The sequence below is a fragment of the Labeo rohita genome, chromosome 12 (assembly GCF_022985175.1).
Source record: "Labeo rohita strain BAU-BD-2019 chromosome 12, IGBB_LRoh.1.0, whole genome shotgun sequence".
Taxonomy (NCBI): domain Eukaryota; kingdom Metazoa; phylum Chordata; class Actinopteri; order Cypriniformes; family Cyprinidae; genus Labeo; species Labeo rohita.
This window is the reverse complement of record NC_066880.1, coordinates 8926986-8952054: the sequence shown is the minus strand read 5'-3', so window position 1 is coordinate 8952054 and position 25069 is coordinate 8926986. Positions and strand designations below refer to the sequence as shown.

At 30.6% G+C, this 25069-nt stretch overlaps 2 protein-coding genes across 5 annotated transcripts in view; one reads left to right on the top strand and one right to left on the bottom strand.

Moving 5' to 3' along the window:
• Nucleotides 1-18804, top strand: part of cyth1b (cytohesin 1b) — an 80736-nt gene extending 61932 nt beyond the window's left edge. For 3 of the 4 annotated variants that reach the window (XM_051124291.1, XM_051124290.1, XM_051124292.1), the window contains exons 3-13: nt 1437-1501; nt 3170-3236; nt 3592-3710; nt 6785-6865; nt 6978-7090; nt 8868-9016; nt 10496-10608; nt 13436-13514; nt 13629-13700; nt 15671-15825; nt 17740-18804. In XM_051124291.1, coding sequence (XP_050980248.1) covers nt 1437-1501; nt 3170-3236; nt 3592-3710; nt 6785-6865; nt 6978-7090; nt 8868-9016; nt 10496-10608; nt 13436-13514; nt 13629-13700; nt 15671-15825; nt 17740-17818 — 1092 coding nt within the window. In that variant the 3' untranslated portion in view covers nt 17819-18804. The remainder of the gene's footprint in view (nt 1-1436; nt 1502-3169; nt 3237-3591; nt 3711-6784; nt 6866-6977; nt 7091-8867; nt 9017-10495; nt 10609-13435; nt 13515-13628; nt 13701-15670; nt 15826-17739) is intronic. The other variant, XM_051124289.1, reaches the window with a different exon arrangement.
• A 1765-nt stretch (nt 18805-20569) lies between these two features.
• LOC127174341 (CDP-diacylglycerol--glycerol-3-phosphate 3-phosphatidyltransferase, mitochondrial) overlaps nt 20570-25069 on the bottom strand; it is a 28013-nt gene continuing 23513 nt past the window's right edge. Inside the window, exon 11 of the mRNA XM_051124741.1 lies at nt 20570-22042. The gene's annotated coding sequence lies outside the window, so the exon portion shown is untranslated. The remainder of the gene's footprint in view (nt 22043-25069) is intronic.

The window sequence follows — 25069 nt, the reverse complement described above, 5'->3', positions numbered from 1 at the left end:
GACAAAACCATACCCCAGATGCATAAAGAAGTTAAAGAGTGTATTGCTATGCATCTGGATAAAGCAAGTGCTGTTAGCTTCACCACTGACATCTGGAGCTCAGACCACTGTCCGCTATCTTTATTGAGTCTGACTGCGCACTGGATAGACGCTGACTTTACTTTGCAAAGAGCAGATTTTTACATGCACGCGAGTTCAGAGGTTCACACACAGCTATATTTATATTTATTTTATATAGTTATATTTATTTTGTTTGCACTATTTTTTGTGGATAGTAAATGCAACGGTCTCATTCTTTCGGGCAGTGTGTGTGAAATTGAAACTTTGGACACTCAACCTTTAGCAGTTGGTCAATTAACAATATATTTTTTTTCTTATGTTCCTGCTCTCGGCTGTTCCTACCATTTGCTAACGGTAAAAAATAAATAACTGAAGTGACCTTTAATTAGTATTTTGCACTTTAAAAATTATATTTTTGTTTATTCAATTAAGATATTTTACAGGGTCTTAATATTTATTCTTTAATTCTTTTTTATATATTCTTATGTAAAAGGTTCACATTTATGCAACCAATAGGTAATAAATTGGGCGTTTTTTTTCCATACTTACTGTTGCTGACTTTTGTTCTCAGTTTGATCTAGCCGTTCATACATTCCACACAACGAAATAGGTAAAAGTATTCATGATTTGTGCTGATTATGGTATCGGATTTGTATCGGTATCGGTTAGTACTGAAGGCTGCAATATCGGTATCGTATCGGAAGTTAAAACGTTGTATCGGGACATCCCTGACTCCCACTATAACTTTACCTCCTGGTGTCACTGTTGGATAATGTTTCTTTATGAAAAAAGAGGGATTTATACACTATATTGTCATTGTTTTATGTTTGTACTACTTTTTTTTTTTCTCTTTGGATGTATTAGGGCTGGGTTTTGACAAATTTCATGATTCAGTTAGATTCTGATTCACAAGCTTGCAATTTGATTCGATTTCTCATTTGATTCAGTTTCTTAAGGAAAAAAATAAATCTTGTTTATGCAGTTCCACTTCTACATGTCTATTTACCGGTAACCTGTACATTTCTTTGCTTTTTCATGCACATACTCATTCACATGCTCTTGCTCATTTACCCTCTTGATCTCTTTATTACTCCTTCTCATTTTTCACCTCTGTCCGCTGTTTCCCTTCCCCCTTACAAGTGCTTCATCTTGATATCTAATGCAAGTGCCACACTGTGCCATGATTGAATGTTTCATATTCTTGATAATCATATTAGATATTTATGATCCTCTGTGTGTTCATTTTATTAGATTCACGGCTCTCCATCACTTCCTGTGGAGGGCTGACTTTGAAAGGGACATCAGAGGGCAGCTCCACCTTCAGTTCTCCTTTCGATTAACTCAGCCATGTTTTCCTTTTCTCTTTTTTTAAACAGCGGCTCAAGGATGAGATAACAAAGGTGACGAACGAGATCGAAAGTCTTGGCTCCACTCAAGAAAGGTAAGACAAGTGATTTTATTTTTCATTCTTTAGTACAGTTTAATGCTTCAACTGGTGTTTGCTATCTTGATTCTGCCATATTCACACAAATGCACATTCTCCATTTACTCATAAGCAACCGTAGAGGATTTAGACACACATACTCAGTCATTCCCGTCCCCTGTTTGAATATTTAATGACAGTGCCCCCTGTGGGATGGGAGGCTGGTAAATTATGTACGGCTGTTTTAGTAAGAGAGGGTCTAATCTGTGTAAATTGAGTTCAGGACTTTGCAAGAATGTCTATTTAGGTCTATTTACATTACATTTTATAAAGGAAAAGCATTTCAAATAGGATTTTTAACACTGTTTTAATGCAGTTTGAGAAGCTGTTCATGCAGAACATACTTTCCATAGTTTTTCTTAGTAAACATGCGCTAGACAAATGTTTTTGACCATTTTAAAAGTTAACTCCAACTTTTAAAAGGGAACATCATATGCTAAATTCACTTTTACTTGCTGTATTGATGTAAATATGTCTTAGCTGTGTGTTTCGACACAACCACCCTACAATGATAAAAATCCATCAGGTCCTTTTTTTAAATCCCCCATAAACCTAAACAGTCTCAATTGTCAAGCCGTTTTGATTTTCTGAGCAGTATGATGTCATATTGCTCAAGCCCCGCCCACAACCGCAGACAGACTGTCCCATATTAGCTATTCCCACCCTCAGACAGTTAAACACTGTACAGCATTTTCTCCATGCTCGAGCAGCTGTAGCGACAACATCTTGTAAGCAATGCAGGTGTTTTGTATTTGGATGTAAAAGTGAACATAAGAGTCTTCATTTTCTCCTGATGTCAGAGCCACTGTGGATTAGTGGATTAGTTTTGTTTTTGACAGTAACGTGCCACTGAATACACACAAAAATGGAAGAGGGGCGGGGTGAGCAGCAGCTCATTATCATTTAAAGATACATGCACCAAAATTGGTCGCTGTGAATACAGCTGTTTTTGACAAGGTAAAACAGTGTTGTTTTACACGACCATTAAGGGATTTTAACCATACAGTTGTACAGTCAAAAAAAAAAAAAAAAAACTTCATGAGACACTTATTTTTCCATTCACCTGCCCGCATCTTTTGTTTTTTTAACACAAAAATGCCTTCTGTGTGAATTGCCCCGATACTGCCTGACTGCAGTGACCCATATTCCCAGACCAAACAGAATGGCATCAAAGAATATACATCAAACTGAATCAAGCCCATTCATTATACATGATGCATGATCCCACTGGGGCCACCGAACACTTCACAGGAATGCCCACTTTGATTCACACGAGGGCCATTTGGATGGAAGAAAACCTTTTTCAGAAAGTGTTCCATGTCGTTAACCTTCCTTTTATGAAATTCTTTTGTCGTTCTTTGTTCCTCCTCCACCTTGAGTGATGTCATGTGGCCACAATGGAAGGTACAGTAATGTGCGGCCCCTTTTACAGGCTGTGGCTTTTAACATGACATGTCACACCACCATCCTAAAGTGCATTTGGCTGATTGGTTATTAATGATGTCATTATGAGGCCCTGACAGGCGTAGGTGTTGTACAGCTCCATTCCTTGAGTTTTAGCTTTAGGTTGCAGGTGTCAAAAACCTACCCAGCATTAATAAAGCCCTCATCTTTCTGTGTTTACAGAATAAACATGCAGCGGAGTAAACAGATGGCAATGGGCCGTAAGAAATTTAACATGGATCCCAAAAAGGTAATCTAGCACTGGAGTGTAATACAAGAAGCATGTAGATTTTCTCCGTCATAGACATTCTCTGATATGCTTTGGTAATGATCCCCTATTACATAAAATGCATTGCCGCTTTGCATTTTTAAACCTTTGAACTCGTGTGGGTGCGCATATTATCATAAGCGCATACTAAGCATCGTGCAACCACACCATTTTCAGTTAATTTCCATAAATTTACCAGAATCCAAATAGGTTAAAGTTCAGAGAGCTGAATGAGAGCTTTTTTTATGTACTTTTCCAACAGGAACTGTGAAATGATAATGCATGCATGTAGGGCTTCTTTAGAAGTTCTTTATGCTGAATGTTGTGTTTTTCTCAGGGCATTCAGTTCCTCATAGAGAATGAATTGCTGAAGAACACTTGTGAAGATATTGCTCAATTCCTATACAAGGGTGAGGGCCTCAACAAGACAGCCATCGGAGATTATCTGGGTGAAAGGTAAGACCGAGTCCTTCTGCTGAGGGTTAAGAAAGGCAGCTTCTGAAGTCTTAAAATATTAAACAGAACTGTTTTTAGCATTGATAATATAAAGTGTTTCTTGAGCATAAAATCAGCATATTAGAATGGCTTCTAAAGGATCATGTGACACTGAAGATTGGGGTAATGATGCTGAAAATTCGGCTGTGCATCACAGGACTAAATTGCATTTTAAAATACATTAGTATCAAAAACATCATTTCACATTATTATGGAAGCCCTTTCTGCCACTGAATAAAAAACAGAAAAAGGTAATTGCATGTTTTTCTCTCACAATTCAGACTTTTTTCCTCAGAATTGCGTTAATGCAAACTTGCACTTCTTTTTTTTTTTTTTTTTTTTTTTTTTTTTTTTTCCAGAATTGAGAGAATTTGCTATTCTTATTTTTTTCCCCTTGCAATTGCATGATATAAACTCGCAATTGCAAGTTATAGAGTTAGAGTTACGAGATATAAACGTGCAATTCTGACTTTTTTTTTTTTTTTTGGAATTTCGTGATATAAACTAACGGTTGCAAGTTATAAAGTCAGAATAACAGGATATAAACTTGCAGTTGTGAGAAATAAAGTCAGAATTCCGAGATAAAAAAATCTCAATTCTGACTTTTCTTCTCACAAGTGCGAGCTTCTATCTCGCAATTCTGACTTTTTTCTCGCAATTCTGAGTTTCTATCTCACCGTTCTGACATTTTTCTTGCAAATGCAAGTTTGTCTCACAATACTGAATTTTTTCTTGAAAATGTTAGTTTGTCTTAAAATTCTGACACTTTTTTCTCGCAATTCCGAGTTCCTATTTCACAATTGTGACTGCGAGATTTGCAAATGCAAGTTTTTCTCACAATTCGCTTTTTCTCCAAATTCTGAGTTTTTATCTCGCAATTCTGAATTTTTTCTCCCAATAACAAGTTTCTGTCTGGCAATTCAGACTTTTTTCTTGCTTATGCGAGTTTCTTACAATTCTTTTTTTCTTCAAATTCTTCGCAATTTCGAGTTTCTATTTTACAATTGTGACTGCGAGATTTGCAAATGCGAGTTTTTCTCGTAATTCGCTTTTTCTCCAAATTCTGAGTTTTTATCTCGCAATTCTGAATAACAAGTTTCTATCTGGCAATTCAGCCGTTTTTCTTGCAAATGCAAGTTTGTCTTGCAATAAATTTTTTCTCCAAATTCAGAGTTTCTATCTCACAATTCTGACTTTTTTTCCGCGAATGCAAGTTTGTCTTGCAATTCTGACCTTTCTCCCAATATCGAGTTTCTATCTCGTAATTCTAACTTTTTTCTCCCAATAACAAGGTTCGCAATTCTGACTTATTTGCAAATGCGAGTTTGTCTCTCAGTTCTTTTTTTTTCCTCCAAATTCTGTGAGTTTGTCAATTCTGGCTTTTTTTTTCTTAGAATTGTGAGATGTAAATTTGCGATTACGAGTTACGAAGTCCAATTCTGAGAGGGGAAAAAGAGAGTTTATATCTCACAGTTCTGACTTAACAACTTACAATTGTTTGTTATTAAGTCAGAATTGTGAGATATGAGCTCAATTCTTATTAAAATTCGAATTGCAACTTTATTTCTCAGAATTGCGAGTTTATATCTCGCAATTCTGACTTTATAATTTGCAACTGCGAGTTAATCTCACAATTGTAAGAAAAACTCAGAATTGTGAGAATTTTAAAAAGTTGAGAAAAAATTTTATTCAGTGAGGAAAATGGGCTTCCATAGATTATATGACTATTTTTGCTGTATTTTTGATCAAATAAATGCAGATTTGGAGAGCATAAGAGACTTCTTTCAAAAACATTACTGTTTAAAGTTTGTAAGATCTTTTAGTACATGTTTGAGCAATAAAAGTCTAAGCAATCAAAGTCTGATTTAAAGCTATTCTTATTTCTTTTAAAAATTCATTAATTGACAAGTTCTGGCTCTGAAAGGCTAATTGTAACCTTCATGGCCTTTAAACACAGTCTTTATGTTCTTCAAACATAATTTACTATCAAGCAAAATTAGGTTACACATTTAGGCTTTGTTACACATCTGATTTTGCTATATCTAGAATCAGAGCTCAAGGGAGGATGACCTCACTGATCATAAACTAGTCCAGAACTACAGTCTGTCAAAAGCCATTATCTACTGCATTGAGATGTCCTGTGCCTATATGAAACTGCTGTGTTTTGCATTAAGGGTCAGCTTACACATTTATTGATGGACTGAAATTCAATGTCAGTGCCAGGTCATCAGGGACCTGTCAGAGCAGGAAGGAAAGTTATATAGTATGTGTAGAGGATTTATTTTCCTCCCTCAGTGTAATTATAGACATGCACGAATGCGCTAAAATGAAAGGGGCAGTCCACCCAAAAATGAACATTGTGTTGTTTACTCATCCTCATTTCATGAATAACAGTGACTGAATTAAAATTTTTTGCTTGTCACAAAAATATCCATTTTTATATTAATACATAATTGATCTTTTGTTTTGCATGGTCTCATTCTAATATCCTTCAGTCAATAACGGTTTCTCTAAATGAACACCTGCATAAATGCAAACGCATTCTTTTCTGTCACCTGAGGAAAATCAATAATGAATCCCGGGATTATAGATGAAGTAAGGTTACGGCAATGCCGGGCTGGATGAAGAAGTGTAGAGCTTAATGGACGGACCCCCCAAAGTGGGTTAATGCATTCCCAGCTCATTGATATTATCGACATGCCTCATTTCCTCACTGAAGAAAGAGCTAGTTACACACGGACGCTAATCCCAGACGTAATCCCCCCGTGAGATTTAATGCCCACTGGAGACGTCTGAGAGGAGGATCACAGCCGTAATTCCATTCACACTGCAAACGCTACAAGTTTTATAACAGTAGATGGTAGAAGGTTTTTAGTGGCATATGTTTTGAGTGAAATTCTATCTTTTCTTTCGAAATTTATGTAATTTAGTTCAAAGGATGGAAATACAAATCTAGTTTTTTCACCAGATGTCACTGTAACATCTTTGCTGTTGATGTAAGATTGAATCTCCTGTCAATTTTGTCTCATTTCCAGGGATGATTTCAATATTCAGGTGCTTCATGCCTTCGTTGAGCTTCATGAATTTACAGACCTCAACCTGGTTCAGGCACTCAGGTGACAAAATGCATTTAGATTATGATTTACTTTGACAAATGCAGCAAATTTGTTTGATAGCCTCATTATGTCAGTATGATCTCATTAATACAGTTAATTTCTCCCCATGCAGACAGTTTTTATGGAGTTTCCGGTTACCGGGTGAAGCTCAGAAGATTGATCGTATGATGGAGGCTTTTGCCCAGCGTTACTGTCAATGCAATCCCGGTGTCTTTCAGTCCACAGGTGTGTATGTATATGCATTACAATAATCTTATTGCTTTGCAATAGTTTGCAACAGTATAAAAAATTCAGTAGGCAATACTAGTGAAATTTCATGATTTTTAAGCAAAAACAAATATGATGTTGAATGCTCTCCATTGCTTTTAAGTGGTAAAAACGTAGTATAAATATTTAATAAAAAATACAATATTTAATAAAAATACAGTTTTTAATAAAAATACTAATATTATAAAAAATAGTATTATTAAACTGTTAATATAAAATATTGGTATGTAGCTTTAATGTATTTCTTAATAAAGTAAATATTATTTTAAATTCCCAGTTAAATTACTGGCATAGTTTTTACTGCATTGTTTTTATTTTTTTTTTTATTTTTATTTTATTTTATTTTATTTTATTTTATTTTATTTTATTTTATTTTATTTTATTTTATTTTATTTTATTTTATTTTATTTTATTTTATTTTTAATGCCAAAGTGCAGAAAATGGCACTGATTTTATTTTATTTTATTTTATTTGTTTTATTTGTTTTATTTTCTTGATACCAAAGAGCAGAAAATGACACTGATATTTTATTATTTTACTTTTAATATTTTGTTTTATTTTATTATTGAATTTTCTTTTCTTTTATTTTATTCTTGATACCAAAGTGCAGAAAATGACTGATAGTTTATTATTTTATTTTAATTTTATTTAATTTTATTTAATTTTATTTAATTTTATTTTATTTTATTGTCATTCTTTATATCAAAGTGCAGAACATTACACTGACATTTTTATTTAATTTAATTTAATTTATTTTTATTCTTGTTACCAAAGTGTGGAAAATGACACTGATATTATTTTATTTTATTCTTGATACCAAAGAACAGAAAATGACATTATTTCATTAATTTACTTTTTAATATTTTATTTTATTTTATTATTGAATTTTATTTTATTTTTTTTATACCAAAGAGCAGAAAATGACACTGATATTTTATTATTTTTCTTTTTAATATTTTATATTATTTATTTTATATTTTATTATTGAATTTTATTTTATTTTATTCTTGATACCAAAGTGCAGAAAATGACTGATATTTTATTTTATTTTTATTTTTATTTTTTTCATTCTTGATACGTAAGTGCAGAAAATGACACTGATATTTTATTTTATTTTATTTTATTTTTTTCATTCTTGATACAAAAGTACAGAGAATGACACTGATTATCTCAGTCCAAAGCTGCTGTTTACCCCAGAGACCCGGTCCCTCTGCAATTTCCCTACACCCACACCCACTCATACATGTCTTAGGCTCTCTTCATAAATTTCCCATGCTCTTATCCATGCTAATATGCATGTAAAGAGTGCCGCTGATGTAGAGCACTTCCATTCCGCCCACATGTTGCTCTGCAAAGTGGCTACACATGGCTTGTCATGAGCACTCGGCTGCATTTTATCAAGAGAAAATTTTAAATTAGATGTAAATATTCTCGTAGGTTGCTAGGAAGTTCTAGCAACAATAGTTTCTTCAATCATTTCATGTAATGAATATAAATTTGAGAGGTGTTATGAATGTATTCATGAACTTATTGTGGTCTGCAAGAGAATTAGAAATGCAGGCAACGTCAGGTTAAGCACTATGTTGACGCTACTTGTTTTCCAGCATGATGTCTGTACAAGAAAATTAGTTAGTCCTTAGTTTTTAAACTCATGCTTTTGGACGTCAATTAATTAACTACATTTGGGCCAGTATCTACATTAAACTCCTGTAAATGCTGAAATATCTCTTTGCAGATACATGTTATGTGCTTTCATTCGCAATCATCATGTTGAACACAAGTCTGCACAACCCTAATGTGAAGGACAAGCCGTCTGCAGAGCGATTCATAGGCATGAATAGAGGCATCAATGATGGAGGAGATCTGCCAGAAGACCTGCTCAGGGTCAGTGTCCTGCACAGCTTTTATTTTTGTAACTTATAATAATTTATTGTGTGTAAATATATATATATATATATATATATATATATGTGTGTATGTGTATATATATATATATATATATTCTTAATTAGTAGATATTTTTTAATTTTTAATTTTAATTTTATTTTTTAATTTTTAATTTTAATTTTATTTTATCTATCATGATATTTTCCTTTTTTTTTTTTTTTTTTTTTTTTTTTTTTTTTTTAAAGTTAAGCTAGCAGCAGTGAAGTTTTTCATTTTTCCACACAATTTTCATCCTTTTCATCCTTTTAATTTTTTATGTTTTGACTATTGTGGTTTGATTATATACGAATGTTTAATTACTAGAAATTTTTATTTTATTTTGTTTTATTTTATTTTATTTTATTACTTTCAGACTATTGGCTGACCATTAACAAAAAATGTTCAATATTTTTCACTTTTTTAAAAGTTACGTAAGTAGCAATGACGTTTTCCATTTTTTCACACAATTTTCATCCTTGCTTTTAAGTTTTATTATTATTTTTATTATTTACTTATTTTTTATGTTTTAGCTATAGTGGTTTGATTATGTATGTAATTACTTTGTTTTATATGTAATTTCATTTTCGTAATATTTTTTACATTTTTTTTAAAGTTATGCTAGTAGCAGTGAAGTTTTTCCTTTTTCACACAATTTTCATCCTTGCTTTTAAGTTGTACTATTATTTTCATAATTATTTTTTATTTTGAAACTATAGTGGTTTGATTATATTTTTTTATGATTTTATTTTATTTTATTTTATGAATTTTATTGGCTGACCATTAACAAATTTAAGGCTTTTATTTTCACAGTGTTTGTGTTTCATTTTTCACACAATTTTCATCCTCGCTTTTAAGTTTTATTATTTTTATTATTTGCTTATTTTTTATGTTTTAGCTGTAGTGGTTTGATTATATATGTATGTGTTCTTAATTGTTGGATAATTTTTGTTATTTTATTTTTTTTGTTGTTTTATATATAATTATTTTATTTATCTGACTATCAGATTATTGGTCAACCATTGACAAATTTAAGGTGCTTATTTTCGCAGTATTTTGTACTTTTTTTTTTTTAATTATGGTAGTAGCAAGTTTCAATTTTTCACGCAAGTTTTTAAATTTTCACACAATTTTCAACCTTGCTTTTAAGTTTTATTATTATTTTTATTATTTACTTATTTTTTGTTTTAGCTATAGTGGTTTGATTTATATATATTTATATATATATATATACATATATATAATTACTGGAATTTTTATTTTATTTTATTTTATCTGACTTTTGGCCAACCATTGACACATTTAAGACATTTTCGCTTTTTTTTTTTCTTTTTAATTTTAAGTTACACTAGTAGTAATGTTTTTAATTTTTTCACACAATTTTAATCTCTAAATACAACTATAATTTTGAAGTACAACTCAATTTAAACACTCCTGCAGAACCTTTACGAGAGCATTAAGAACGAGCCCTTCAAGATACCTGAAGACGACGGCAACGACCTCACGCACACGTTCTTTAACCCCGACCGCGAGGGCTGGCTGCTCAAACTGGGTGAGTGAGTGTTTCTCTATTGGGAAGAGAAAGAAATGGGACTGAATGATACATGTGTCCATTAACAGGCCCTAAATATAAAGTGTCTTATGAACGTTTCTTATTTAATCAGAGCTGTGAATTAAAAGTCTTACATTGTGTAATGTAATAGCCGAGAAGCATGGGGCCAAATGCTGTATAGTCTAAAGCTAGTCTAAAATAGCTGATACAGCCTCCTTATTTATCCGCATGCTGCGCATATTTCAACTCAGCCTGGATTTTATACACAAGTGTTTTATTACAGCCTTTTGTTACAATATTTTGCATATTTTCGTAGTTAATTTTATTGTTTTCTTTCTTCCACATTGGTTTTGGTTTGATGTTGTCTTTCTTCAGGAGGTATGTAAACTGGTTTTTATTTGGCTAGCTCATTAAGCTATGCTTCCAGGTGCTTTGCGCTTCATTTACTCCATTTGTTTGTCTTTTGTTCAGTTTAATTTAACAGACATTTCATTTTATCGAAATGAAAATGCCTGTTTGCTTCATTTGAGTTTTAACTGGTGTGTTGTCGCTGCGCTCTTGTGCCGTTCTCACAATGGGCTTGTGATGTTTGCGAGACTTTCTCCATCTTCTTGGAGATCAGCCTGTCTGTTCAACATTACTGCTGGTCTCTGCTGCGCCCATGTGGTCAGTTGAAGTACTGCCTGCTCTGCAGCCTTCACATGCAGCTGTGCTTGTGACAGGGATAACACAGAAATAGGAGATGATTTAGACAGAGCATACATGATATAATGGTGCAATATTCCAATATTCATGCAGTTTGTAATTAAATGTAAGTGGCAAAATATTTTAGTTATTTACTTGTTTATTGATTTGTTTAAAAACTTTAAAATTTTGCTTCGTTTTGTCCTTATTTTTATTTATTTATTTTATTTTTTTAGTTTTTACATTATATCTGTACTTTAACTTTTTTGTTTATATTTTTCTAATTATTTTTAAAATATATTTATTTTGTGTAAAATTCTGTATGCTGTCCTTTAGCCTCTAGAAATATTATTTTTATTATTATTATTATTATTATTATTATTATTATATTTTAGCAATAATGGTTTAATATTCTGTAATTTATTTATTTTTTTAATTTATATTTCTATATTATTTTATCCTCACGTACATTTTAATTTATTATTATTATTATTATTATTATTTTTTTATTTATAAATAGATTTTTAGCAAAAGTGTTTTATTAATGTGTTTTGCTTTATTTTTTTTTTAAAATATGATCATATTTTCTTTCATTTTATTGCTTCCCCCTTGTTTTAGTTTAGTTTAGTTTTACATTTCCCTTTCAAGTTTTATTTATTTATTTTTGCAACAGTGGTTTAATTAACATGTTTTTATTTTTAATATTAATTAATATTAATAGTAGTGTATTTTTTATATTTTAAAATATTTTTATATTTGTTAATATATTTAATATAGTTTTAATATATTTAAGTGGTTTATTAGTGAGTTATGCTTTATTTTTTTAAAAAATATTATCATATTTTCTTTCATTTTATTGCATTGTAAATTTGTTTTATCCTCCTTGTTTTTTAGTTTAGTTTAGTTTTAATTTTCACTTTCACGTTTATGTATTTATTTATTTATTTATTTATTTTAGCAACAGTTGTTTGAGTAATGTGCTTGTGTTTTTAATATTAGTAGTATTATTACTTAATGTTTATATTGGTGTTTGCAATTTTAATACTAATATTAATTAATATTAATATTTTTAATATTTCAAGATATTTATGTTAATATATTTAATATAATAAAACTTGTTTAAATTTATTATATTTTTGTTTTATTCACCGTTTTTAAACTTAATGTTAATGTTAACATTTAAAATAGTTTAATATTTGCTAATATACTTAATATATTATATTTAATAATACTTGTTTCAATTTATTACATTTTTGTTTTCACCCTTTTAAGTTTTGAGTTAATAATTAGTTAATTATTATTAATAAATATTCTAAGTTAATTATTATTAATATTATAATGTTACATTATTACAATGGTTCTTACATTATTATTTTTATATTTTTTAGCAACAGTGGTTTGATGAGCATTGAACTGGTATTTTATTAATTTCTCTTTTTTTTTAGATTTTTCTGTGTATTTTATTATTTTTAAAGTTTAATATTAAGTAATAATAATTATTATTTTTTTGTTTTATTATTATTACTTATTGCGATTATATATAATGAAAAATATATATAATTATCAATTAAAAAATATATATAAAATATAGAAAAATATATAATTTATTACTAATATGTTATTAGGTAATTTTCATATTTTTAAGCAATAGATGTTTGATTAACATACTGTGCTTTAGCTGCTGGAAATATTATTTTATTTAAAACATTATAAATAAGAAAGAAAACAAACAAACAAAAAAAAACATTTCACCTAATTTATATTCCATATTAATTTGCTTTCCTACACCACAACGGCAGAAGATTGAGTGCCAACCATTTATAGAATTGACACAACAGCCATAGGGGAAAGAGCTTTGCATTTATTCTGAGATGCATACAGTGTATAACAACACATTCTCTTACTAACTTGGTCACTAACCTCTTAAACTTGTGCCTGGTTCAGTGGTTTTGGGTTTAATGGGTTTTGTCCATGAGGCTTTGAGTCATTTGAGCTGTTCATCTGCTAATGTGAGTTCCCATACATGTGTGTCTGTCTGCTGCTGTGCCTCATGTCTGTGCTGCTCACCACAGTTATTCTCTAGCAAATACTCATACAGACCCAGACGACGGCATCCTTATTATACTCACATCTGTCTGATCCACAGGTGGACGGGTCAAGACGTGGAAGAGGAGATGGTTCATATTGACGGACAACTGTCTGTATTATTTTGAATACACCACTGTACGTGAATCTGCTTCAGTGAAGTTAAATGATTGAATGATCCAGTGTAAATATAAGCCATCCGCTGTGTTTTACTGCGGTCACATGTGTTTCCTCTTCTGTGTCTGTTTCCAGGATAAAGAGCCGAGGGGAATCATTCCTCTGGAAAATCTCAGTATTAGGGAAGTGGATGACTCCAAGAAGCCGGTAAGCTTCCTCTCACTTTTCCATCTTTGTGTTCTCACATTGAGTTACTTTGTGGTAAGTGAGTCATTGTGGTTGAGTAGTTTGTTAGTGAGTGACTAGTATTAGATTTGTATTTGTGTGTGTATATATATATATATATATATATATATATATATATATGTGTATATGTATATGTGTATATATATATATATATATATATATATATATATATATATATATATATATATATATAAATTGTTATTAACTGATGAATAATAGTAATAAATTATTTTAATAATAAGTTATTTCAATAAAAATATTAATAATAATAAATAATTTAAATATTTACTTTAGCAGTAGTGTTTGATTTGCATGTTGTGTTTTTATTTTGTCTTTTTTATTTTATTTTAACATTCTTTATATTATATATTTGTTTTGGTTTTATTTTATTATTATTAATAATATTTTAATATTTCTTTTGGCAACAGTGGTTTGATTCACATGCTTTTTTTTTTTTTTTTTACATATTTTTTATTTTATTTTAATATTCTTTTTTATATTTTATGTTTATTTATTTTTGTTTCGTCATCCCTTTTAAGTTGTGATTATTTATTTATATAATTATTAATACAATTATTCTAATTATTATAATATATATTATAATATATAATTATTTTTAATATATTTTTAGTAGCTTGATTAGTGTGTTATGCTTTTTGTTATTGTTTTTAAATATTGTCATGTTATCTTTTATTACTTTGTAGATTAGTTTTATCCTTGTTTTAGTTCAGTTTTAATATTATATTTAATATAATATTTATTTTAATGTTTTTGCAACAGTGGTTTGATTAGCTTGTATTTTTAACTTGTGCTTGTATTTTTTATTTTAATATTATTATTAATGAATCTTATAGTTAATATTTTAAAATATTTCTATATAACACTTGTAATATAATCCTCATTTAAGTTATTGTTTAGTTAATAAATATTGTTTGTTATATGGTATTTAATGTTACAATTGTATATTATTAAGATATTGCTATTATTGTTAGATTATTTATAATTGTTTTAGCAACAGTGTTTTTTTATATTAATATTTTTACATCAATGGTTTGATTAACATGCTTGTATTTTTATTTCAATATTAATTTTAATTAATATTAAGTTTAATATTTTTATATTTTAAAATATTTTTATTTAACATTTGCATATATTTGTATTTATATTATTATTTACAATTGTTATAGCAACAGTGGTTTGGTTAGCATTGTGCTTTTATTTTTTATTTTAATTATTTGTTTATTTATTTTAATATTTTTGCAGCAGTGGTTTGATTAACGTGCTTGTTTTTTATTTCAATATTAATAGTAATTAATATTAAGGTTATTATTTTTATACTTTAAAATGTTTAGTTAACATTTGCATATATTTGTATTTATATTATTATTATTTATTTAACATTAGTATATTTTTATATTTATATTTTTTGTTTTGTCCTCCCTTATAAGTTATTATTTAATAATTAGTTACTTATTGTTTATTGTATATTTATTATTATGTTATATTGTATTATTGTTAGTATGGTTGATGTTATTATTGTTATGTTTTTTAGTAGTGGTTTGATTAACATTTTCCTTTATGTTCTTTTCTAGATTATTTTCTTTTTTCTTTTTTGTTTAGTATTATTTGCCCTTTTAAGTTGTATAATAATAATATTTGTTGTTGTTGTTGTTTCTTTTCATCCTAGCAACCTCTTGCTAGTCAAGTATTTGTTCAGACAATGTACTAGATGACTTTGAAAATATGTTTTTTTTTTTTGTGCTTTTAGTGCTTCTAATTAGCACAAAGGTTCTGGTTTGCTAAGGTCTCTCTCATACAGTGGCTTCATTGTTCTGGTAACCTCAGTTTGCTCCAGTGAAATATCCTTGTGATTAATGTACTGAAAGTTCCTCTGGATAAAAGCCTCTTCTAAAGTAGCTCTCTTTACACAGAACTGCTTTGAACTCTTCATCCCAGACAACAAGGATCAGGTCATCAAAGCCTGTAAGACTGAAGCAGATGGACGCGTTGTGGAAGGAAACCACACGTTCTACCGCATCTCAGCACCGACGACAGAGGAGAAAGACGAGTGGATCAAAAGCATCAAGTAAGACTTTCTCTCATCTTGTCCTGACAGAATTTTTAATTTGCATGAGATTGCATTTTGACACATATTGGACTTCACAGTCACAGGGCCCGAAATTCAGTTTCTGAAATGAATTTTTTTGCTCACTAAAAATCTTTAGGGGCATGTTTTAAATATATCATTTGTATTATTTTATTATTTTTATTAATATTGTTGTTGTTGTTATTGTTTTTTTCTTGTTGGTATTTTTTTTCTTTATTTATATTTAAAACACTTCACTGCCTATTTCTCAAATGTTAATAATAAACATAAAATATGGAAGATACACTGTCTACACCTAAACTTATAAGTAAAAACTATAAAAACTATTAATAAAACTATTAAAATTGTGTTCGTTATTTGAAATAAAATATAAGATATAAGTATATAATAAAACAAACAAAAAAAATAAAAATAAAAACATTCAAAATATAAAAAAATCTTTTAACGGTATATAAATTATACGAAAATAACACTGGAATTTTGAGCGTAATTCTCATTATGCATTATGTGTGATGTAATAGCAAAAGTAAAAAAATATATGTTAATTTTATTACTTTTATTTTATTTAGTTTATTTTTGCACTGATTCTTTTTTATTTTAGACTAATAATTGAAAATTATGTATACTTTAAAAAAAATGTAATTTATATATTTATTTATAAAAATTTTCAGTTAAAAATATTTGTTTTTTTCCCAATGTTGATATAATAGCAAAAATAGTTTGTAATGGTGGAAATTTCCTATATAGATTAATATTGAGCAGGGGACACTTTCTATGAGTTTTTTTTTTTTTTTTTTTTTTTTTTTTTTAATTGTAGAAAAAATAAATATTATCACTTTATTTTATTTTGTCAATTTCTGCACTGATGCTTTTTTCATCCTAGCAACCTTTTACATTTTAGAATAATAATTTAAAATTATTTATACATTTTAAAAATCTACTTTAAATTAAAAACTACTTTTAATTTTTTTAATTAAAAAGTATTTTTCCCCAACATTGATATAATAGCAAAAATTGTTTGTAAATGGTGAAAATTTTCTATCAATATTAAGCATGAACTATTCTCTGTATTCTTTTTTTTTATTCTAGGAAAAATGAAATATTATCCCTTGATTTTATTTAGTTAATTTTTGCACTTTTTTTATCCTAGCGACCTTTTACATTTAAGAATAATTTAAAATTATTTATACTGTTTTTCATTTCATTTTCATTCTGAAATTCATTTATAAAAATGTTAAATTAGTTATTAGTTTTTTTCCCCACATTGATATATCAAAAATAGTTTGTAAATAGTGCAAATTTCTTAGATGGATTAATATTGAGCATGGACTCTTTCTATGAGTTTTATTTTTTTATTTTTTATTTTTTATTTTTTTAAAAGTAGAAAAATTAAATATTATCCCTTTATTTTATTTTGTTAATTTTTGCACTGATGCTTTTTAATCCTAGCAACCTTTTACATGTTAGAATAATTATTTAAAATTATATATAATTATAAAATTATGTATACTTTTGAAAAAATCTATTTATAAAAATGTTCAGTTAAAATTTTTTTTTTCCAACACTGATATAATAGCAAAAACGGTTGTAGATTGTAGAAATTTCCTAGATAGATCAATGAGTAGGAACTTTTTTTTTTTAATCAATTTTTTATTTTGTGTTTGCACTGATGTATTTTTTTTTTATCCTAGTAACCTTTTTACATTTTTAAATAATAGTTTTAAATTATTTACACAATTTAAAAATCTATTTATAAAAATGTGCAATTAAGAATATTTAGGTTTTTTTTTTTTTACCCAGATCAATATAATATAATAGTTCTAGATAGCTCAAACACATGCTGAAAGTAAAAAAGTATGCAAAACTATTTTCTCCCTTTATCATTGTCTCCAGGGCTGCCATAAGCAGAGATCCTTTCTATGAGATGCTTGCTGCCAGGAAGAAGAAAGCTTCGTCTCTGAAGAGACAGTAGGGCTGCAAAAGGATGTTTGTACATGGACCTGGAAATTATAAACGGAAGCCATAACGCTGGATTGGAGCGATTTTTATCTCAGGAATGACCTGGAATTTCGAAGGTTATCATGCAGTTGGTTTTTCTGGGAAGTAGTGTGACATTATATAATTGTAATTCTCATGAATGAACATTGAGTCCTCGCATCCATCATCATCATCATCTCAAATCAGCAGGTCTGACTGAATGTGGATTTCATTGACCTTTTGTAAGCTTGCTGCAGACACAACCGTTCCCTTTTTGTGCTTTGATACCTATAAAATGCTAATTGTGCACCTATTTTTTACACTGCTATGTACTGTAAATATCTGGGAAAGATTTGGCGTTTTGTTTGAGACTTTCTAACTTTGTTTTTCAATTTGTTTCTGATCTGCTGTCATATTTATGTTTTGTTGTTGTTGGCTAGACATTTTTCACTTTTTGCCAAAGTTTGTCTTTCAGTCCCACTTCATATTACAGTGTCATGAAAACTGAAGCTGACTGCTTTTCTGATTCATAAAATGAATTCTGTTTTTAATTTTAATACTGTTTAATCTTAAAACAGTGTTTTGTTGAAAATAGGTGGCCTTGAAAGACTGTGAAATCCAAAAACATTTCAGCAAGTTTGGTTAATATTTATGAAAAATTTAAAAAAATTAAACTACTGACTTAAGAGTTTATTTTTACTATGTTTTGTATTTTACCACCTCAAATGTTACTGGTTAAATTAACACATACAAAAGCCCCCCCCAAACCACTTTTTTTGCTTTATATGCACTGTTGAGAGAAAACTCTTAAATACTAATTTATCAATGCTGTACATATTTAAACATATAGGTTGTTTTATTTTTTATTGTCAAAATATACTTTGTGCAAAAGTAACAGGGTGAAGAAAAGGTTTCGACCTGTTAAGTTTATTTCACCGTTGCTATGTAATCTTGTGCTTAAAATAAAACTGAAATGATTGAGCTTTGAATAGAATTTTTATCGAATGTATACTGAATGCAAAATTCTTTTACATGTTTACATGTGACACAACCACCCTACAATGATTAAAATCCATTCACTTTTATTTTTAATCCCCAAAAAACACAACCAGTCTAAATTATCAAGCTGTTTTGGTGGTTTTCTGAGCATTATGATGTCATATTGCTCAGGCCCCGCCCATTGGCATATTCCCGCCCTCAGCCAGTTGTACACTGTTGTACACCATGTTCTCCATGCTCAAGCAGCTGTAGCAACTGCAGCTATAAGCACTGCAGGTTTGTACTTGGATGTAAAAGTGAACATAAGTGACTTTATTTTCTCCCGACATCAGAGCCACTGAGAACGCAGTGGATTAGCGCCACAGAATACACAACGAACAGAAAAGAGGGGCGGAGTGAGCAGTAGCTCATTAGCATTTAAAGAGACGTGCACTGAAACGGATCGCTGCGAACAGAGCTATTTTCGCCAAGGTAAAAAGTCGTTTATAAGACCATTGAGGAAGTTTAATAAAGTATGTTGCAGAAATTTCATGAAGACTAGGGCTGGGTGATAATTCGATAATGATAATTATCGCGATATAATTTTCCTCAATAAAATGAAGAGTTCAATAAATGTTCGATATAATTTTTATGTGCCAAAAGTGGAACGAAACTGCTGCCGCGCGCCTGCATTTCAAATAACTTGAGCGCGCAAAACGCGATATGTGAACGGCTCCGTCACGCGAGCACTTAAAGCCCTGTGAGATCCTGTGTGAAACTCTTGAATTCAGCGATGAACACAAATGACTCTGTGACTGAAAGCTATGTGCAACGAAACAGTCAAAAGGCTTTTCAATCTAAACATCGCCATCATTTACCATGGATTTACTGTAGTAACACTCACTGCACCATGGTATTGTGGCAGCAGTGCGGATATTCACATTGAAATTTTATTACAGAAGTAATGGTATATAAATTTAGCATGTGTGCATTTATACTGAATGTTTATAGACTACCGTTTTTCATACAAATAGGCTACCTATAAAACCATGTAGTTATATTTTTACCATGGTATTGAGGTACCGTTATGTGTGGTTTTAACTGTTTAAAATTATTTAAAATATATGCTTGCTGCTATGGGAGACCAATACTTAATTAAAAAAAAAAAACAGAATAAATTTAACCATATAAAACTGAGGTTGCTACAATTTTTTCAGATATTACCGACTGATAATGAACAAAAATTTACGTCTGCATCCTCAAGCTACTATCAAATGTGCATTTCTAAGAGACAAAAAAGTGATTATTCTTATTCTTATTATACAACCCAAACCAGTTTCTTGAAACAATATAACTCACTAGGACATGCAGAAATGAATTTTTCTATTTAGATATTTATTTTGTGAAGGAAAATTAACGGTCTGGCTTCTACAGCTTTTACTTTGGAGCAAAAATCTGACTTTAAACTTGAAAGAAATAAAGATTTGACATTTATTGTGATAATTATCGATATCGACTAATATGAAAAAATTATCGTGATAATTTTTTTGCCCATATCGCCCAGCCCTAATGAAGATCATACCAACTTGTGGAAAATGGGCATCCGATGCCTCTTTAAATTTAACCAGCTTACTTTTTTTCTCCCTTCTTCATTTGCCTTTGTTCATTTGTGGTTTCTTAATGAACTTGGAAAGACATCAAGCTTCTCAGTATATCAACATTTACTGAAAATAACCATGAAAAAAACAAAATTTAACATAAAATAACTCACTCAACCATGACTTTTTAAGCTTTTTATTCTTAAAAACCACTTCACATTGAGAATTTTTTTTTTATATAATACATTTTTGGCCATTTTTGTAAATTGTGCGTTAGATGACGTGGCTTTAAGGCCTCATCTCACTCAGTTAGCATTTCTGTCTGAAAGAGCTGGAAACGTGACCGTTCGAAAGTCTCTTCCAAACGCTGTCTTTGTGACATTTAATCCAGTTAGATGTAAGTCACAAAAGAAAAACAACAAAGTCATCTGGTCTCAATACGTTAATGAACCTTATAAATAAGCAAACGCTCCATGCGCATTGGCACCAAAATCAAAACGTTCTCAGGAAAAGGGTTTTTATTGGTTGGTTTTTATTACAAAACCAACATTTTTTTATTAAACTTCTGCTAACCAACTGAATTCTGCAGTTGTCCTTTTAAATAAGTGAATATTCACTCAAATAAATACAATGGTGCTCAAATCCATTCCAGGTTTTCTGTGTAAAGGATTTGAAGATAATTATTAAAGTCATATGCTTGTGTATAACTAATGAGCATCATTGATGAGCAATTATGAACTTTATAAAGATTGGAGTGTAAACAGACAATCCAACTAAAAATGAACAGTGACACCTTAATGGGGGTTTCCAGTGTTTTAGAAGACCATTTTCACCACAAAATAAAGGTAATTTGAATTTATCTAATAAGTCAGACTTTATTTCCTTACAATTCTGAGTCTGAATTGTGAACTATAAATGTGGAGTTCGAAAGACAAACTCAGAATTCCTACTTTTTCGGAACTCTTGTCTCAGAACTCCGAATTCTGAACTTTCTCTCTCACAGTTTGGACTTTTCTGTAAGTTGTCCAAATTGTGAGAATTCACATTACATTTAATTCACCCTTTAGCGAAACCAAGCTTCTATAGGTTTCAGGGAAACTGAAATTTTACAAACGACTGAGGTAACTGAGGGTTGCTGAAATGTGCCAGATCAACTTAATATCATTGACCTTGTTAATGAAAAGAATATTCAAACTGCTGATATTTTAAACCAAAAATAATGCAGTAAAGTACAATGGAAATGAAGTAGAAATGGAAAGGGTTTTTGTTGAACGGCATCTTACTAAAGTGACAAAATACTAATTTTTACAGAAAAAAAAATTAAATTAAAATATGTACATGTAAATGTTAGACACACTGCATATCAAACTGATAGGGAAGTTGTTCATATCTGCCATACTGCTTACAAATACATGTCTATCACACCGGCAGCAAATACTGTATACTAGATTTACATGCATTCTCTTGTAACAGTGAGGATGTGAGAAGCAGAATGAATGTTATTGAATCTAACAGGACGAAGTGGTTTCTAACATCACTCGAGCTGGAACAGTCATGTTTATCATAGCAATCTGTATCCACGAAACCAGCAATATTTGCAAATGCATCATGTACAAGCACACATGTGCAGTCCCAGTTTTCATCTGGAAAAAAACAAACAAAGTATGATCAAAAAACAGTAATAGCAGTAGCATTGTAAAACATAACGGTTAAAAAATATAAAAAGTTAAAATAGCTTTTCTAAGTCAATACATTTTAAAATGTAAAAAGGACAAATGTTTAAACATAAAAATGATTTGCAATATTATGTTTGTCACTTTTGACCAAATGTGTCCTTGGTGAAGAATAACCTAGATTTCTACATTTTTGAAATAATTTCAATAAGATGCTCAATCTGAGGTAGCACAAGTACAGACATGCACCTGAGTTCATTATTTAATATAGTGATGTTTACCTTGAAAAACCCACTGTAAAAAAAAAAGTCAAAAGTAATCTGGTTTTACAGTAATGCATTTTAATAATCACTAGAGGGCAGAGTGAGCACTAAGTACAGTAAATGATTGTGAACTCAAACTTCTCTGGACTACAGACAACTCTGCTTTGTAGGACTGCAAGCCATAATTAGCTATTGTACGCCATTATTGCATAATGTTCTTTATATTTGGAGAACTTTGGAAATGCAATACACTCTTTTCAAGTACTGACTGGAATTTTTTTTAACATCATTTCTCCAGAAATGTGATTCACCAACGAAGAGATAATAGAGGGATTCTTCCTGGTAAGTGACACCTCCACTGTACCACACTGATTTTTGGAGAAAAATCCCTACAGTTCTGTAGAATGGCTTTCGACATAGCCATCAATATTACAGCAATCATACCCACACCAAAAGTATTTGGACACTTCAATCACACTTTTAATATTTCTACACAATCTGGGTTATTTTAACCCAAATGCTGGGTTCAGCCCGTTGGGTCATTTTATTGGGTTATTTATAATAGTTTTACCCAGGTGCTCGGTTATTATTTTTTTTTAACCCAAATGCTGGGTTCAACTTGTTGAGTCATTTTATTGGGTTATTTTTTTAATATTTTTCACCCAGATGAAGAGTAATTTTTCTGTAAGCTGATGGGTTATTTTTAACGCTGGGATATTTTTCATACCCAACCGCTGACGAAAAGCGTTTACAGAGAACGGTTGAAAACACTAAAATTAAATTTATACTTTTAAATGTTACATTTTCTATGTCTAAAATGCTTGTTAAACAAGTTTAAATGTATGTAGTATTGTAAACTACGCTGTATTCACCCAAATAAACTGATTTTGTAGTGTATTTTGTCCATGTGTTCTTGCTTAATAAATGTTCATTTTCTGATTATTGCTGTTGCCGCTAGTAATTCTGTGTGTGTGTGTTTTTTATGAGTTCCAGTCCATTTTAAGCCAGCAATATAATCATTTTTAAACAATAGATGATTTAAATAAAATATCCAGCATGTTTGATAAAAATATTTAGACCAACCAGCTGAGTCAAATTAACCCAGCATGTGTTCTGTCCAATATTTACCCAGAGCTGGGTTGCCAAATAACCCAAGTTGGGTTGTTTTTAACCCAGCATTTTTTAGGGTGTGCGTTCATGAAACAGTGCCGTTCCAGCGGATGATGTAGGATGTACGCGAACGCGGTGGAAACACAGCGGAGAGAGCAAAACAAAAAAACTGGTCATGAATTAGAAGTACAAGTCAAGGATTTGTAATGAAAAATGTCATTTTAATATAAGCCAAGAGGAGACGGGTTTTCCTTTGCTGTAAATGACTTTCTCAATGCCACTCTTTTGTGGCAACTCGATTATGTTTTATAAAGTTTTAACGATGGATATTTTTCTTGCACAAACAGACTGATTCACTTCAGAAGGCCTTTATTAACCCAGAGGAGCCGTGTGGAGCACTTTTAATGATGGATGGATCCACTTAATTGACTTCAAAATCTCAACACCCATTTACTGCCATTATAAAGCTTGGAAGAGATTGTATTCATCAGAAAGAAGAAAATCATATACACCTAGAATGGCTTGTGGGTGACTAAATCATGGGAAAAATTTGTATTTTTGCGTGCACTATCCTGTTAAGACCAATTGGCTACAAGTCACTTAAAAAATGGCTGAGGAAAAAAAAAAACAGCTACATCTGAGAAAAGTTTTTTGGTTTATATTTTGTCTAATTTAACAGCACTCCAAACATTCTTAAGTGTTTTGGAACACTGTACACTCATATTAATAGCTGAAAACATCAAATATATTTAACTGACAAGTAAAGGAATAGAGGAATAGCTGATTTTGTGTGTGCTGCCATAATAAATGCTTGGAAAAGAGGCAGAAACCTTTCGGCTTAGTTTGATTTTCATATTTATGTGCAAACCGCCTCATTTTGTTAATACCAAAGGCTTTGGCTCAGAGTTAAAAATAATCTTAAATCGTGACATTTAGCAAGCAAGACAGAGAATGTTAGCAATCAAATGGAGGAAAGTGAAGGAATCGTACAGCACGCAGAGAAAGCAGCCGTAACGGACTCCAGATGTTAGCGACGGAGGGCTCACGAAGGTCACTGCCAGTGCAGCTGAAGTCTGAGCAGTCTGAGCCTGACAGCACTGGAATGGTCAGATTCATGCTGTGGTCTGACCATGCTAGCTCTACACTGGGCCGTGTGACGGGGATTTGGGCTGATGGAACCACTGGAGTGACAATGTAAATTCTTCAGAACCCGCTGTCTGGCAAGCTGGGGTTTTGTATATCCATCTTCGGGGAAAGTCTGACTATACTGAGCGCAAGAGAGCCAAGTCATTCGTTTGGAAGCAGAATAAAAATGCTGAATGCTGTTTTTGTTTGCCTCAGGCTAGTACCTTCACAGCATTTCATGCGAGTGGCTCATTTATGCTTCAACATAATGAAACGCACATAATACCCCATACCACCGAACCCATTCCTGCTGGAAAACCCGGATTAAGATGCGAGCCGGTTACTAGCCTAGCTTAAAGCCCAAAGTCAACATGAACAGCCATTTGCAACCTGTTTCATTTTAGTAATACGACACATTAGTATATAAAACGGGACAATCAACCAAAAAGAAGTAGGTGGATTGTGAAGTCACTGTTAGTGAACTTGAGTTTGCTAAAAC